Genomic DNA, 17,959 nt, shown 5'->3' on the forward strand with positions numbered 1-17,959 from the left:
GCTACAATTTGACTTGGCTAAGCAAGCAGACTGTTATTTTTCTTTCCATGATCTTGTGAAGATTATTGGGAATGCCTGCTCCTGTTCCACTTGCACCTTTTTTAAGCTCTGTTCAGTGTACTTCATGCTTGAAAGGAGCTGGTTCTGATCAGGGTGCATGTATGCACTTGCGTATGCACATATAAACCCGCAGAGATTTGCCTCACTGCATACAGGCCAGGGAACAAATTAAAAAGCAGGGATTTTAGGTAACTTAGAACTTAACATTTCACATAAGCTGCTTAAAGGCAACTGAAAGGGTAATCAGCATGCAATCTTCACTTAGCTGCTGAACAATGATGGAGATGGAGGTTTCCAGAGCCTCATCACAGGCGGAAGTGAGGATCCTCCTTTCAATGGCTGGACAAATATTTGAACTGATTGTGTCTGTCTAATCCTTCACAGATTTAAAATGCTACCTAGCTCCAGGAAAAGAATATACTCCCAGATCAACCTAAAATAATTCCTGAAACTTCATAAGCTTCTTGTTTTTAATAATGAAAGCCAGCGTGTTGGAACTAGTAATGCTATTACCAGTGTACAGTGGACATCAATATAAATACATTTTCTGCAAGGTACACTGGTTTGCTAGTTCTTTTTTGTTCCCTGATTTCCCAATTTTCCCTTGCTTTTCTTCCCTTGCTCTTCCTCATGGTTTTACAAATCACCACTGTCCCCTAGAAATTGGAACTATTGATGCCTTGTTGACACAGATATTAGTTCCCTGCTGCACACAGACAACAAAGAATAAAGCAGCCACAAAACTTTTTAACCTCATGCTGGAGGTAGGGAAATAGAGGAACAGAAAAAATAACTAACTCATCCACACTTGAATCCAATTTCAGTGTACAACTCAGCTGGTTACCCTAGGGTGCCAATCGGCACAGGTTTGCACAAAACACCTGGCACTGCATGCTGTTCTACATTACAAATATTACAAAGCCACCAATGCTCAGACTGAAATTTTTTTGATATTTGCCCTGCCACTTCTCAATAAAACTTGTAAACACTCAGGATTAACATAAGCAGAAGCTACCAGGCTCCACTTGCAATACTCTAAATGTAATATTGCATAGCATCTTAACTAATGCATGCCAGGGATATCTCATTAAGGTAGAAAGATAATTTCATATCCCCAGATCAGTGGATTCACTGGATCAGTGCCACTATGAGAAAATCTAAATCAAAGTAGAGCACAGGCTCTGCTCTTCCATCCAGAAGCATCAAGCCAGCTGTTGTGGAGTTAGTTTCCAGGGAGTTGGAAGTCCTAGTTCCAGTTTTACAATGGATTTATCCAACATTTGGGCAAGGTGTAACACTTCCCTGCTTTATTTCACTTGCAAAATTGAGGATCGGTAATTATCACTCGGCATTTTCAGGACCAATACTTTCAAATGCACATTATGGAACAAAGTGTTAGGAACCCAAGTCATTTGCTGTCAAAATTTTAAAGTCAAATTACAGTTGTTTTAAATTTCTGGTCTGGGCTTCAGAATGGTTTGATCCAGCAGCAGGTTCCTTGCTGGTAGTGCTTTGCACTGGAAGATTTTGTGAATCTCTGCAGGACTGTTAGGGCCATGTTTACTTTAGGAGGTACAATTTCTGTTCCAACACTCCACCTGAAACTGCACAGTCCGTTGTCTCTTGCATGTTTCAGGGAGGAATAATTCTATTTATGCAGTACCTTCCACTTGAGGATTACAAAGGACAGCAGCTTATTTTCTTCATTACATTAAACCTACACAACACTTCTGCAGGAGAGATACATTTAATTAATTCCTCTTTAACAAATGTGAAACTGAGTCAGGTCGGATAGTGTGCAACTTGCCTGCATCAGATAGCTACAAAATGAAATAAAGCATATATTATAGCACCTCTAATTTGAGTTCTGTGCTTCAACAACATCCTCATTTTCCCTCCCACAGTGCTAATTAACTGTAAAGTATGATAGTCATTACTGAACTGAAGTTCCACTAAGTAGCAAATGAAGATTCTCTGTTTAATTAGCTTTATAGCTGGGTTGTGGGACAAGGCATTTTCCTAATTAACAGGATTAAATCTAGACTGGGCAGACAGGAATGAATGTAATTAAAATTTAATCTTCCTCATCCTGAAAACAGGCTGCCCACAAAATAGAGAGCTTTGTGTAAATGCTCTTAGAGCATGGAAAGGTTGAGGCAGGTTTCAACACATTTCCCTCATGTCACTTTCTCAATTTTCACCTGTTATCTTCGCAATTTCACGAAGAAACCTGTCTTCCAACACAGATGGTAATCTGTCACATATGGATTTAGGTGTCAGCTATTCTCCTCCAGGACATATCCACTCTGACATTATCCACCAACCAATCAATAAAAGAGTCTGCCAGGCTGCCAAGAGATCAATCACCTTGTAAAACAAACATTATGTCCTATTATTTTCTTATTACAGTTAATTAGATTTATAAAACACAAAAACCTTCACAGGTGAAAAACTCAGAAATGCTGTCATAATAGGTTAGGCCCAGATTTCTCGTTTGTAAAGGGGAAGGGATTTACTAAATCTAATGTGAAAAGAAAGGATTTTCATTTAAAATTTTTGCTGAACACTGAATTCTTTTCTAACCTTAAAAACATGTTAGTGCAATGCTACAAACGCTACAAACCCAAACAGTGCAAGCTGAGGCTGTGACACCAGAATGTGAAGGGAACTGGAGACATGAAGATATAGACTGATAGTCTTTTCAGTGTCTAGGCTGAGCTAAATGTTAAAACTACCCCTCCTCCCCAGTGTCCCCCTGCCAGAAACAAAGATAAAGCTCACAGGAATCCCAGGAAATAAAACTACTTTTCCTCCTCCTGTAACATTTTATCAATCAAAATGCTTTCGTCCATCAAAATACTCTTTATAAAACATTGGAGAGGGAGAAATAAGGGTGCTGTTCAATCTCCCATGTGTACTTGGGGACACCAAAGAATGTGTCTCTGTTTTTTACAGAGCATGTGGAAAGTGCAGGAAATCACATTCTGGGAAACTCGACTGCACCTGTGGCCACGTGGGTGAGTACAGGCGGATCTGGAGGCTGTGGGTAAAACAGTGGGAGAGAACTGTGCAAATACTTTGGGCTGACTGCTTACCCACCTCAATTATTCACACAGCCACTACCACCAGAGTAATTCCATGAGCAACGTAATTATTCACACAGCCACACCACCAGAATAACTCTATCTGTAATGTTTATGCAGCAGGAGCAGAGGCAGAACAAAACGGGTTGCTGCAGGTTATTAACAAGAATAAAAGAGTTAATTCAGTGTTTCTTAAGGAGTAAATCAGACAGAACTATGGCTGACATCCCTGGCCATTTTCTCTGTGCTAGCTGTCACTAAAAATCAAGGCCTGGCTTTTACTGTATTTAATTTTTCAATATACTCTGAATGAAGAGCAAAGGGGCAAGTGAAATAACTGCACTATTGGACCAATATATAAGAATCCCTAAGTTTAGTGTATGAACTCAATTTAAATTTACCCATGGTTGTTTTCATTTACCCCCTTGGAATTATTAACTGCTCAGGAAAGCTCTGTGCTTATTTCCAAGAATCCCAGTTTGCTTATAGAAAAGTGTTTATTTAATTAAATAAAATTGGTATTAAGGGCAGTTAAAGGTACTGATGTTCTCTCTAAAATCCCAGTGAAACTGTGATAGCTTTCCTGGGATAAAGCTACTCCTTCTGAAAGGGGCACTTGAATACAATTAGTCCATGATAATTTAAATAGCTCTTAATGAATCAAAGAAATTTGAATGCTGACCAAAAAATTAACCCTCCAAAAGTTTTTGAAGACACTACTTCAAGCAGCCAGGGATCTGCTCTGTACCAGGGAAGATAGAGGCATCACTGAGAGCAGGATCTAGTCATATTAAAGAAAGAAAAAACATATTTTATAATGAAAAAGGCAACGATAAAATAATGAAAAAAGTGATTTAAGTTTTGAAAGTTGGAAATTATGATCATGTGAGTAGTCAGCTCCCAAGTAACAGAAAGCACAGCACACTTTTCCATAATATACCGTGGTTGTTGATCCTCAGGGGGCTTTATATTGTTGAATAAATGCAAGGTCTTTTCAACAACTGAAATGCAAAATATGACCCTCTGAAGCATTAATTTAAAGGATTTGGCATTTTCAAAGGGGAGGTTCACGAAGACAAATAACAACTGCAAGTTTCTAGGGAACAGGGATATTGCCTAGTCATGAAAAAACCCCTAACTTAGTACACACAAATTTATTTTGTGGGGATAGATGAAACCCTTGGGAGGGAATGAAACAGAATGATTTACATGGCAGCTGACCCAAGTCTGCAAATTTTAAATGGAAGATAATTTGTTATATTATATTTGTCTGTCATGAACAAGTCTACAGCAGACAAATGAATTGTATCTCTTTAAACAAAAAAAACCCAAACCCAAGGCCCAGCTGAAAACCTAAAAGGCAATTCCCTTAAAAATAGGGAAGGGGCAGTGAAAGTTTCACACATATTCTTGGTTAGATAAATTTGCAGCAGCAGTTAGAAGGATTTTGCTCTCCATTCTCTCTCTCTCTCTCTCTCTCTCTCCTTTTTTTTTCATTCCATTTTCTTCTTTCTGACAAATTTTGGCTGTGTTGATATCTAAAAATTACATTTCTTTTTTATTTTTTTTTAATAATGGGTTTATAATTTGATTTTTCATCACTGAGGTCGAAACTTCAAGTGTCTCTTGGAAAGTCTGAATCAATTATGTGTCTAAATCAGTCACATACATACTCCTCAGTGCGTGTCCAATTGCTTATTTTTCTGATTGCCCCATTAGGCTTCTGACCACTGTCACTACGTACCACCAAGGGTTTTCCATCTTATTCTCCCTCAAATCCTACTCATTCACTCATTTTCTGCTCGCAACCAGTAGCTTTTCCCCCCTCTCCAACACCTCTTCCACAATTTATGGTTTTACCATGACCTCTTCTGAGCCTTCTCCTCAGTCCAATATTCTACCACTTCTCTTATCACACACCAACAACAGTCAACTTCCTGCTGTAAAAAAGTGGGGGAAAAAAATAGAAACCTAGTTTTGAGTCACTTCCCAGTCTTAGCAAGTCTAGAAACAGCTGTTTCCAGGGCAGCAGGGCTGGCCCAGATGGTTGTGGTTCTCTCTCTGGACATGACACAAAGCTTTTAATGAGCTGCTACAGCTGCCTGCTGGATGCTGCTCTGTTTTCCTCACACTGGACTGATCCTGCATGTTCTTTGTCTTGAGACCTGGACAACATAGATGGAATAGCCTAAAATGACTGCAGCCTTAGCAAAAAGGTCTTAATGTTAGCTTCTTTAATTCACATTTAGGTAGTTATTTTGAAAATGCTTTTGTAGCTACCAGGGAACTCCTGCTCTCATCCAGTTTGTGAGTCTTACCCACCTCTTCTAAAACAAGCATCTCTTCTGATAAGCTGAACTCAATTATTGTTCTCCCATTGGCTACTCAGTTTCCCCTCTCTCAGTCCTGATGTTTATGATGGTTTATTTTGGACACAGATGGTCTCACATCTCACTTAGAGTCATATCAAACAAAAAATAACCTCAAAACTGCCTCTGTATTTTAATATTCCCTTTTGGCTTTATCTTTCCATTTGTCATTCCTAGCAAATAAGTTCCCTTTGTGTTTTCTTCTCTCATCAACTCCAAGCCTACCTGTTATCTCTCCAGCATGCATGTGGTTGATTCATGTGCCAAAAACTTCCCTGTAGAGGCATTTAGTGGGTCCAATTATAGGACTTGTCTCAGGGCTTCCCCAAAGTGTGTGTTCTGAAAATCTTGCCAGTACTCGAGCCCTGAACAGGACCACTGTTTTCATGATAGAATTCCTAATTTTCCTCTCATTTAATGTTGTTTTTGTTACCTTTTTTTTGGTTGGGCAGACACATCTATTGTTTCACAGAATGAAATCACCCAGTGGCTGCCTTCAGTTATATGTTTGTCACAAATGCCTCTATTTTTTTAATCAAATATTTTTGTCACCTAAAGAGGAGTCCTGGGAAGGGGAAGAGACAGGGTGATCAAGCTGCAGCAGCATTAAAAAAAAAAAAAATCCGCTGTTTTCTGCAGTTGAGCCGTTTGGGATTCACACCAGTCTGCCTTTACCAAGAGTGCTTCCTGCTTGCTTCCTGAAAATGGTATGTGGTCTCAAAACCCTTTAACTGTGCAGAATACTGGGTAATGGTCAGAACTGGTTTGTCAGAAGGATTTTAAGGAAGTTAAGCTATTTTAATGGAACATTTAATTGTACATTTAATCTGTGCATCACACATAAATAGAAAAGTATTATTTTAAATTAATATTTTTGTTCCTCCTAAAAGCACTAATCTAACTACTGCAGAACCCACATTTTCACTACTATCATTCTTGATCTCAGTCTCATGTTCATGAATTAATTTAGGCACCGGCTTCTCGTGCAAGGCAAAGGTGGCCCTCTGTTCATGCAAAGACATAAGAGGTTTTTTAATTTATTTTTTCCCTTGTTTTTAGGCTATAAGACAGACCTCAGCCAAAAGATTCGTATTTGCCTTGGGATCAGCATGGACAGGGCAAAGGTATTTTTTGTTCTGACATGTGGCTGTGGTGCCTTGTGATTACACCTGATCTATTTTCTGATAGCTCTTCGCTTGCAGGTACAGAGAAGCAAACTCAAATGAGGCTTATCTTTGAACACACACTTATTACTAGTGGCAAACTCTGGGAGGGTAGCTGCTGTTACTTGAAAGTAGAGTTGTGTATGAAATCTGATAGAAGTAGAGTTGCTTATAATGAATTATGAAAACTAGATCTTGATTTGATTATTGGGAAGTTTATTCTTGGCTGAAATTGATGAGAAGTAGGGAGAAAGCCATCTGAGGGGGAGGAATGGCTCAGAATGAACCATTTCAGTCAACACATAAGGGCTGCTAAAAGACAACACATACTTTAATAGCAAACTTCTAAATCTCTACCCTCTGACTTCAGACAGCTTGTGGACTGGCTTTGACAAAATAATTTGATAAATTCAGTTGGCTTTGGCCTGCCACTGAAAAAAATCAAGGCACTCTGATTCCCCTGGAGAAGGATGTTTTCAGAGGGAGGAACACTGAAGAAAACCAGAGAGGGACTGAGAATTTGTCCTGCACTGACTTCCACATCTGAATGGACAACACAGGCCTCTTAGCACCACTATATTAACATTCTTTCTTATATTTTGTTTCTATCATTGAGCTCAAGGAGAGGCACTGTGTTCCTCTGAGGGGAAGTGGAAAGACTAACCCAGTTCAGAGATATTGCTACAACAAGTAAAGTGGGTACCCCACAGGTTGGGATTAAACTATTTCCATGTCCTTAGGAGCATGTTATTGCAATAGGAGATGAGTTCAGAGGGTGCCAGCTGTCCCATGTTATTTCCCAATGCACACCTCTTTAGGCTTGTACAAATAGGAGGTAGCTGAACCATATGATGTGAGACCTCTAATCCCACCAGGAATTACCAAAGGCTGTGCTTATTTTCCCTTGGGGTCACCTATTCTTCTGACTATATTCTAGAACACACTTCACTGTGTGGGATTCCTGAGAGAAGTAAAAGGCGTGAGGTGCAAAATCAAATTTGATGCCCCTGGGGGCTGATGCATAGGAGAGAGGATGGGGATTCTAGTTGGGTATCCACAGTGGGGGCAACAGTGGCCTTGGGGATCAAATGAAGAGTCACACAAAGTGAGTCTACACAAAGGCTTGAGGATGACAACTTCTGTTTTAAAAAATGAAACAGCAAATTTCAGTGCCTTTCCTACTGAGGTTCTTGACTTGAAATCCCATGAGCATTCAGTTTTCTGAAATGTCTGAGAAATTTTCCCCTAAAAAGTCAGAAGTTTATCTGACTTATTACCCTAAAACATTTGTACTACTTGCCACTCCCAAGGATCATGGGTAAAGTGGTTTATGTGCTCAGGTCAGCTTCTTCATAGAGAGTCTAAGCACTAAGTGTATCTCAAACTTGTTCCACTTGCAGAGTTTGGCATTTTTTTTTTCCAGCAGAGTAAGTTAAAGTATACTGAGAGTAATCCTGTCTTTCCCCTAGGTACTTTTGACAGACTCCAAAAAACATGCACACTACAGCCCTGGGATATCCCAGTGATCCAGCCCAGATACCTTCATTTATGTGCAGCAAGAAGACAGATGCTACTCATCAGCTTAAAGGAAAAGCTGTCCTCTCTCATTCCTTGTCACTGCACTTTTGACTAAGGTAAGGCTAAGGGACCATCTCCTGTATGCTCCTTTCCAAACCAAACTATGAATCCAAGGCACTATATCAGCAGAATGTTACAAAATTGAATGTTCTGTACACCACATTGCTCTGGCATGAAGCACTGACATTATGAACCAGAGTCAAATGTAAAAAGTACAATCACTCTATTAACTACTTAAATTATCTCAAAGATAAGAGATGGCCATAGTGCAATGATCAAGGAAAATGTAATCAGACTAGAAGGGAATAAGACAAGCAGGTCTCTGCCCTTTCTGGCTTTGCCAGACATCCTCTTCAAAAACCCACTGCTGCTTGTAATTCTGAAGCTGACATTTATGCTGACATTTGCTGGTGTCACAGCACTCTGCAGAGGAGGAGGTGATGACTGTCAGCTACTTCTTTCATTTGAGTTCATTCTTTCACAACATTTGCATGTATGTATGTTTTTCCTTTTTTTTTTTTTTCTTTTTGAGAAGGCATTGGAAAATGGTAATGTCTTGTTATGGATAATGGCTCATAATGCTTATGTTCCTCAAAAACCCTATGTGTCTGTGTGGATGGAGCTGAACTGACCTCTTCACATGTGTTCAAACAATAATTAATGTTGCTGGAGAAAGGTGAGCTGGGAAAAGCTCTCTTTGTAAGCCCCAGGACCTGCTCTAAGATCACTGATACTCCTTGCACTGTGTGAAGCATCACAGTTATTGCACACACTGCTCATGGGAGGTGCATAGAAAGAAGCTGTGGATTCAAAGCAGGAGTAGTCAGACAGCTATGAACAGATTTGCCTCTAAATGTTAAAGTTTAAACTCTTCAGGAGATAATTTAAATTCCTTTCTATTTAAAATGGTGATGTATGTGAATGAATTCAACCAAGGAAAACTTTGTATTTGGGTGACTACTTTTAATGAGATCACTTTACAACTAAGGGGAAATAAAAGTTCATTCACATGAAATCATTTGGGTCTGTCTTGTATTTTTCTCTTAGGTCAGACCCATTTAGTTCAGAAGGCCTGTTCCAAACTTACAGCCTTGACTCTAAAGGCATTGAGACCTCTATTGTTGTAAGAAGTGTGGTGATACAAGCCATAAAAGTTTCATCTGCCTTAGTGTAAAATTGACTGATGCATACATTTTAGAGGTTTTCTTGCACTGGGGTATATTTTACTGTCTAATTTTTGCTAACATGTAAAAAAACCGTCAAATTGATTGGGGATATGAATCAAACAAAACCTGAGTTTATCAAAGGTACTCTGACAGGAAGACCATTGCATTAAGGCAACAAATGAAAAAAACATTGTACTCTGAAATTTACCTAATCAATCACAGTGAAATAAAGGTGTTATCATAATTCAGGCAAGCTAACAGTGGATGCATGAGATTAACACCTATATCTTAATAGTAATAAATAGTAAAAATAACCTGTGTTCTGTCTGGTGTACTATTTTTAAAGAAAAGAGGAAACATTTTCAGTTTCATACGAATTGATTAGGACTGACAAGATGCAATTCTAAGTGCTCTAGTCAATTTAATCCAATTTAGAGAAAAAAAACTGAAACAAATTTTATGTAATTTCAATTAATGGAAGTATGGAGGAAATCATAACTGTTCACAGATACTCTGTAGCCAGGAAATGAAGCCAAATTGGCCAGCTAAACTGTTCACAGTGAGCTTTTCACTTAGTGTGTTCTGAATGAAAAGAGTGGAAAACCTTCAGCATCTGAGTCATAATCTTATACCAAACTGATGTCAAGCATTAATTTAAAGCATTTAATTTAATGAAACTTTTCAGTTCATATTTAACAAAACATGACATACTTTATTTCATTGGAACTCATTCTTTAAAAAACCCTTTTCTCACAGAAACAATTATATTTTCAAAATTTAATTCACCTTCAGGGTTTCATTTTTTTTGTGTACTCAGAACTGATTTAAAACACATTTTCCTGCTGTAATAGGCTGCAATTAGTCAAGATTTAAAAAATGTAATTATTATATCAAGCTAGCACAGCCAATGCAAAATTTCCCTTTTATTTCAAATAAACTTCAATGCAGTTCTTTGATTAGTCTCTACACTCCTGCTTTTTTTTTTCTTTTTTTCGCTTTTTTTCGCTTTTTTTTTTTTTTTTCTAGATTGCTTAATGATAAAGGAGGTTTCAGAGCTGAGTTACTGGACAGATCATTCACCAGTCAGGCATTTCTGATACTCCCACTGCAGCGCAGTCAAGTATTTAAGCGCGTCAGTGCCACATTTCTCTGCTACGGCGGAATGCTGAAGGATGGGGGCCTGCTTCGAGGAAGTGGAGAGCCCTCCCCATTGCTGGGTCACCATGACAATGAGACAGCAGGAAGGAGAAATGTTTGCCGTGCAGGCACATAACCCCAGCGCAACACCGCTCTGGTTAAATATGCCAGAGCGCTGAGAAGGGCTGACCGAGTGTCACACAGCCAAGAAAATGCTCCATCTCTAGGTGGGGATGTGGAGGGAACTTTCTGTCTCCTAAACATGTCTGTGAGATCACCTGGGCTTGGCACAGACCTGTTCCTGCACAGGAATTGATCCTGCTGCACTTAGTCACAGCTGGTGGCACATTATGAACGTGTAATACCACATTGCTACTAAACCCCTGACATTCCAGCCCAGCTGAGGATCCCAAAATCCTGTTGTCAGGTTCCTTCCCCTTAAGGGTGGATCTTCACAAGATGCAGATTAAATGATGAAATACAGGTGAAATGATACAAAACAGGAAATCAGCTGAACAAAATAATCCACATCTTGCTGTTACCAAACATCTATGCAAAGTTAGGTAGCACTTTATGGATGTTTGTTGGGAAAGCCATAGTTGAGATGTTGCTTTTGCTCAATGACCCTTTGAAATCCAGTTTCTCCTGCTTAAAACTTCCATTTGCTGTGCTATGTGACTCTAGGAGCTCAGCAAGGGCTGCAGTCTGCACAGTTCCCCTCTGTACCTCTAGGTGCAGAGTGCTGGGAAGTTGCTTTATTCAGGCACAAGAGTGCCTATCTATGGGCACAGCTTCTTTGTTACGTCCCAGAGCAGAAATGGAGCATATATATCATATACACGGTCATACATTTTACACCATGCTAGAAGCCTGTGGCCCTTCCTCCTGCTCTGATTCTCTTCTTAGAGAAGCCACCAGGGAAAGTCCCTGTCTCTCTCAGACATCATCTTTTGCCATTATTCTCAGTCCTTCTCTACTTTAAGTCTTGGGAGAAGAATTCTCCCTGGCCCAGCTTGTCTCCTGTAACTGTCCTCAGGAAGGTGAGCTCTTTACTGTTTGATCTAGTTTGGCAGATGGATTTAAACAATCTTCAGAAATCTCTGCTAAGTCTAATCTAGTCTGACTTCACTCCTTTTGAACCCTGCAAGTCTTTTGCAAATGAGCCTCATTCATTATCAGTTACCCAAGCTGTATTTAGTATAATTAAAATGCTGAACCTGTGAATCTTCTCACTGAGGGCAGAATGGAGCTGGATCCATGGAAAGGTCACTCAGCAGGAAGGAGGCACAGAAACCAACAAACAAGGGAGATGAGGACCACAGAACCCCTGATATGCTCAACACAGAGGATATTAAAAAGTGGGTAGGAGGTAATGAGCAATAAGCATCCTGGGTCTCTATGTCTTTTAATCTTCAGTCTCCCTTTCTGCCTGAATTGGCTGAATTCTGTGGGATAACTTGGTAGGCATTCAAGGAAGTGACCTACACTGTTTCCTCATGTGTAGCACAATAATCAACAGCATCAAATGAACTGAGCATCAAGCTGGCATCACCCAGTTACAATGGCAGTAGAAATTAAATAGCATTAATTAGAGGGAGAACATGGAACCCTTTCTGCCTGGAATGTCTCTTCTCTTAGCTGTCAAAAGCCTCCATGGTTTGGCTTATTAAGAGCCAAGCTGACAGGAAAGCTGAAGGGAATAAAGGAGCATTCTCCATTGTGTGCCAAGCCAACTGAGGGAGGACTTGAGTTCAAGACTGACTTTTAAAAGACAGCAAAAGGTTAATGAACTTTTATCCAAGCACCATTAATACATCTGAAGATCATTCTAACTAAACCACAGACAGCACTTTTGCTCTTATTTCACTGCAAGACCAGGTAAGTAATGTATGTAACAGAGAAATCAGAGATTTTTAATCAGAGATTAAAAAGATTTTTCCAGTTTCCAGAAAGCAAAGCAATCCTCCACAACAAAGGACAGTAGCTTCTTTTGTGCTCTGCAGATACCTGTATGTATTCCATATTAAAATTATATCCACAACAATTTTCCTTCTGAATTTACTGACATTTGATATAAACCAGAGTGTTCTGTGCATTAAAAAAGGGGCCTGATTCTTTGGGGAACAATGAACTCTCATTTCTCACTACAGAAGAGGTCAACTTCTTGCAAAATCACTGAAGGCAGGTTCTTTGTATTACTTGGAAGTTGCTCCCCTACACCTTTCATTCTCTGATACACTAGGAGGGGCCAGGAGAAATATCAGATTTTTAGTCAAGACTCAGTTCTGTACTCTGTGATTTAAATTCCTGCCAGCTTCTATGATAGACCTACAGAATGGGAACTGTGATGTTGCAAACAAAGCATAGAACAATTATTTACATTTAAAAGGGTTTCTTTGCCACCTTTTGGCAACCAAGCATGCTTGCATAAACTCCTTTTGAAGAACTTGTCTTTACTTTTTTATGTATACTTTCCTTTTTTCTATACTAAACAACTAATGCAATTCCCAACTGCTAAACAAAAACCTGTGGACATTCTGGACAGTAAACTTTTTTTCCCATTACATGTCTACACAGTGCCTAAAATTGACTAGAGTCCTGACTGTTGAACAGAACCATCTAGAAATTTTTGTTATTTAGAAAAATAGTACTTCTATTTTGTGAATTTAAAAAAAAAATATTTCATTCATTTGTAAAAAAAAAAACCGAAGAAATGTGTCAGCAGATATCCATAAACTACCAGTATAGCAAAAGAACATTATTGTGAATATATTATTCACCTACAAGTGAGCTAGAATTACACATTAATAAATTACCCTACATCCACTTTGCAATACCCAAAATTCAGATGTTTCATTGAGTCTTATTTAAGTCACTTGAATCTAAGCTTCTGCACAATTTCATGTAGTAGCTGCACTATGTAAAATGGCTTAGAGAGGAAGATGCCAAAATGGACTAAAAAAAACCCTCAGACTTTCCAATAAAAACATTATTTTTGGTCAACATTATTTGCTAAATTAAACCTAACCATATTAATCATTTTGCTCAACCCACAATTGCATTTTTCAGTTAATTTCTCCTTCCAGTTCCTCTTAGCTTTTCTTACATGCCCTACATCTCTACTTTCCCTTAACAGACAATGGCATATCTTTCTCCTATATTTAGAAACATAACCTCCCTTAAAATGATGTTATATGAGAAACCTCACTTGGACATGCTGTGATGCTCCATGGACTTGAAAACTGTGCCCAAGAAAGACAGGATGTGACAGCTCCATGATCCCTGAAGATGCTTTAAAGGGCATCCAAGAGACAATCTCTTACTCTTACCACACAGATGTAAAATTACAGCTGGAGGAAACAGGGGAGTGGGTATATGAGAAACTGGGGGCCAGTCCAATCAAGGAGAGTAAAGAGGAAAAAGAAATCCAAGGAGAAAACTTGTGCTGATTACTCTCTTTTCGTCTTTAGAGATTGCAGAGGAAGGAATATGTGTACACTGACTTTCTCCTGCCTGGTCTTTTCCAGGCTTTACCTATCAGCAAGAGCCAAGAGGACATTAATGTCACTCCACCAAAAAGTTCACTTCTGCCCTAAGGAGATGCAAATCCTACAGATAACTGTCTTTGACTATGGACTGCCTGTAAAAGCTGCGCAAGAAACTTCACCGCTCAGTTTAAGTGCAGGATCATTTGTGCATAGGTTTAAATGCAAAATCACTTCAGCTTCAGGAGAGCAGGATCTAGCCCAGAAATCTTACAGTGCAATACATAAGATATATTTTATTAATTAAATCAAATTCAAAATTTATATTTTACCATTTTAGGATAATGAGTATTTTCTAAAATGTCAAGGTTAAAAAGAAATGGCTTGTTGCTTTATTAAACCATCTGTGTTAATTTCCAGTGGCTGCTTATTTTAAGAAAGTAAGAAAGAATCAGCAGCATCATAAAAATACAGATTTTGTTTCTTATATTTTCTACTCATAAAAAAGAGGAAAAGCAAAATGTGAAAGAGCTTAGGGCTAAGGTATTTGGTTTGAGGATCAGTAGAATATTTCATTTTTCTGTAGGAATAATTATAGTCTTGATTATTATATAAATATTGTTTCATGTTAGTTTTCTGGCCAAAGTTTAGAATTATGATTTTTATTCATGACACAGTTTCAATAATAAACATTATGATCAAGCCTAGGTGCATGTTACATTATTAAAATGCCTCCTTTTTAAGCACTTGGTGGAATCACTGTTACTGTTCTGCTACAGCTTAGCTAGTCTGCTGACAAAAATGAAGGTTTATTTTTATGTGGCTTGAACTAAGATGACTGAGTTTTGATGTGTGCTCACCCTTAACTATTAACATTGTGTGCGATGGCAGCTTAAATGTTTTATTTTCAAATGAACAGGCAAATGGACTGTTATTTCTATAAATACTAATAGGATCATGCCCAAGCACCAGGATTTTTCTGCCTGGAGCAAGAGGAAACCACACATTTTCTGTTTATTTTTGTGGGTTTTACTATTTTAAGTAACGTCAAGCCCTGGACTGAGTATATTCTGACATTTCTGGTCAATTTGAAGGAAAAAAAAAGTCACAATAATTGCTTAGCAAGTTAGGTCAACTTAAGCTAAGTCACTGAGTGATGAAAAATATTCTCTGTGATGAGAATATATGCCAGGTCCTCCTGGATCTCCATCTCCAAGTCTTTTGGAAAGAAGCTCAAAAGGAATACACAGGAAAGTGGGAAAATTGTTGATGCATGGCCTGATCCTACCAACATGTACCCAAATCTCCTCATGTGCCATTGAAGTGTGACTGTGTGGTGACATTTGAGAGCTGTCCCTGTCTCCTTAACTGCGAGCACATGCTGACAGTGCTATCAGATGCTCTTTTCTGCTCTCTTTTCCCCTGACCTCAGCTTTAACACACACAGGAATGGCAAGGCTCTTGTGCTGCCTTTGGAGCAGTAAAACCTGAGTATCAGCTGTGTGGTTTAAACTCCTGCATTTGTCAATGTTATTTTGGTTTTCCTTTGGAGCTGGCTATTTATCTTTTGAAGGTGCAGAAATGACCAAGTATCTGGGGTTTTTTTCTGAGCAATACCTGGCTTCACTCAGCAATAAGTCGTTGATTATTCCCAAGCAACAAAGTATTGCTTGACAATTGTAACTTGCTTTCTGAATAGAAAAATGCAGACACCATTAGATGACTGAGGTTTTACAAAGGTATCAGAATGTCCTTTGAAACTAAAGGCTTTTTGCAGCCCCGAGTTGTTCCTCTAAATCTCTGCTCAGCTTGAAACAGTTTGACCTCTGCATCTCATTTCTTTGCAGTAATAAAACCCTCTAATAAATAAAAAAGAAAAACAACTGAACCAGGTAAACACATAAAAATTAGAGAAGGAGAAAGCTAATGAACTTAATTGCAATTACGGTACCAGTATTGAATCGCCTTAAAAAGTATTGATTAAATAACTGCATATTTACATCTTGTACTGGACCCGCTGAAGGCAAATGATGCATTGCAAAGCAAACAGAGGCTGACCTTTGCACGTTTTCCCATCAGGCTGCAGGGTAAATCCAACTGGGCAACTGCAGCGCACCCCTGTCGCGGTATCCTTGCAAGTCCGATCACAGCCTCCGTTATTGACAGCACATGTTTCTGCAGAATGAAAGAGAGACAGAGAGGGAGAGAGAGGGAGAAAGGCAGTGTAATGAAATGCTCTGGGGGAGGGGAAGGGCGCTGCCTCTTTGGGGCAATATTACAACATATTAAAAACAATGTAAGTTTTAAGTAAGCCAACTGAAGCAAGCTCAAGGTCATCAGGATCCACGTACTGGTTTTGACTGGTAAATCATTTCCACAAGTCTTGATTTCTTTTACCTCCCAAACTGGAGATTTTACTTAGTGTATTTAGTTCGTGTTTTTTCAACTCTCTTAGACAATAGGATGGGTTATTACATATAATAAAGTTTAAAAAGAAAAAAAAAGTGGTTGCCTTTAAAAGCAGAATCAAACATTCTGTTTTGCATCAGTCAATGTCTAGCTGAGGTATTTTAAAGTTCACTTTTAAATGATGCTGTAGGCATAATGAACTTTAAAAACAATAGAAAGCAAAGCAGAGTGCTAGGCTTGGAACTGAGAATTTAAAACCCTTAGTTAAGAAAGAGTTAATGGAAAATGAACTACATATATCACTTTGACAAGAATCTACATGCCCAATCTGTTCTTACTGAACTACAAGCAAAAGGCATCTGGGTTTTGTCCACTTAAAGCTTTTTGCAAATTGAAAGGAGTTTGGAGTGGGTGGGAGGGCATAATTGAGGTCACTGAACCCATTCCAAGCTGTGTCATTGAAATTTCCCAGTGCTTGTAGTATGTAGAAGGGTGGCTGGGCAAACACAGGCAAGAGAAAGTTGCAATACTTCTGAGCTTTTACTACAGTGGGCAGTGACTATAAGGTACCATTGGATTAAAAAAAAATAAAATCTCCAACTTCATTACAGAAAAAGCAAGAACCCCTCCCTCGCTGCCGTTGTTTGGTGTTACTCATGTATGCACATGCACACACCGGACACATGCATATGCACACATACTCACAAACACATCCATAAAGGAGATAAAAGGCAAGGGAAATGATTAACTTCTCTTTGATCCACAGAATGGAGTGGATGTAAGGATGCCAATTTAGCACGTCAGTTTGAACTGTACATTTTTCTGAAAAGTATTTACTTCAGAGAATAAGTCCTTTTAATAGTATCTTTTTCAGTTGCTCTGGATTTGATTAAATTAAAATACCCCACTGCCCCCCAAGATTGCCATTATTATACTCAGCTCACCTCTTTCCCTAAAGAGGCTTTGTCATTACTTACTCAGATTTACAGACTCCTATTGCTGAATATTCACAGCCTGCGTCACAATTGTACCCTGTGGACAGGGTCTGACAATCAGCTATAGGATATGCTAATTGGGAATTGCTTTAGAACAGTACATTGATCAAAAATTATTTACACAGAACAGAACAGGCTTTATTTTTCTATTGACTAGTACTAAAAGATTTTTATTTTAAAGTGCTTTGCCCTCAAGGTGAACTTAGACTGGCCATTTTTAAGAACTTCACTGCTTAGAAAAAAAAAAAAAAATAACTGTTTTTTCTCTTTTGCACTGGCACAGGCCTCTCCACCAGTGTGAAATAAGCTCCTGGCACTTAGGAACAGACTGAAACACAGACTTTTAACAGCATTAACAGCATGGGACAGGTCTCTGAGCCCATATACATTCACACACGGTCCTCCAGATAGCTTTTATATTTTTATGTCTGTTTGCTATGTAATGACATCATGTAGAGAGAGCTACCAGTATAGAAATGGATTTGCATGTAACTGCCAGGAAGCACAACTAACA

At 38.8% G+C, this 17,959-nt stretch overlaps 1 protein-coding gene across 1 annotated transcript in view; it reads right to left on the reverse strand.

Annotated features, from left to right (window-relative positions):
* Window positions 1–17,959, reverse strand: part of SCUBE1 (signal peptide, CUB domain and EGF like domain containing 1) — a 189,225-nt gene that overhangs the window by 47,139 nt on the left and 124,127 nt on the right. The window contains exon 8 of the mRNA XM_058804924.1: window positions 16,100–16,216. Within this exon, the coding sequence (XP_058660907.1) occupies window positions 16,100–16,216 (117 nt within the window). The remainder of the gene's footprint in view (window positions 1–16,099; window positions 16,217–17,959) is intronic.

The sequence above is a fragment of the Ammospiza caudacuta genome, chromosome 5 (genome assembly GCF_027887145.1).
Source record: "Ammospiza caudacuta isolate bAmmCau1 chromosome 5, bAmmCau1.pri, whole genome shotgun sequence".
NCBI classification, from domain to species: Eukaryota; Metazoa; Chordata; class Aves; order Passeriformes; family Passerellidae; genus Ammospiza; species Ammospiza caudacuta.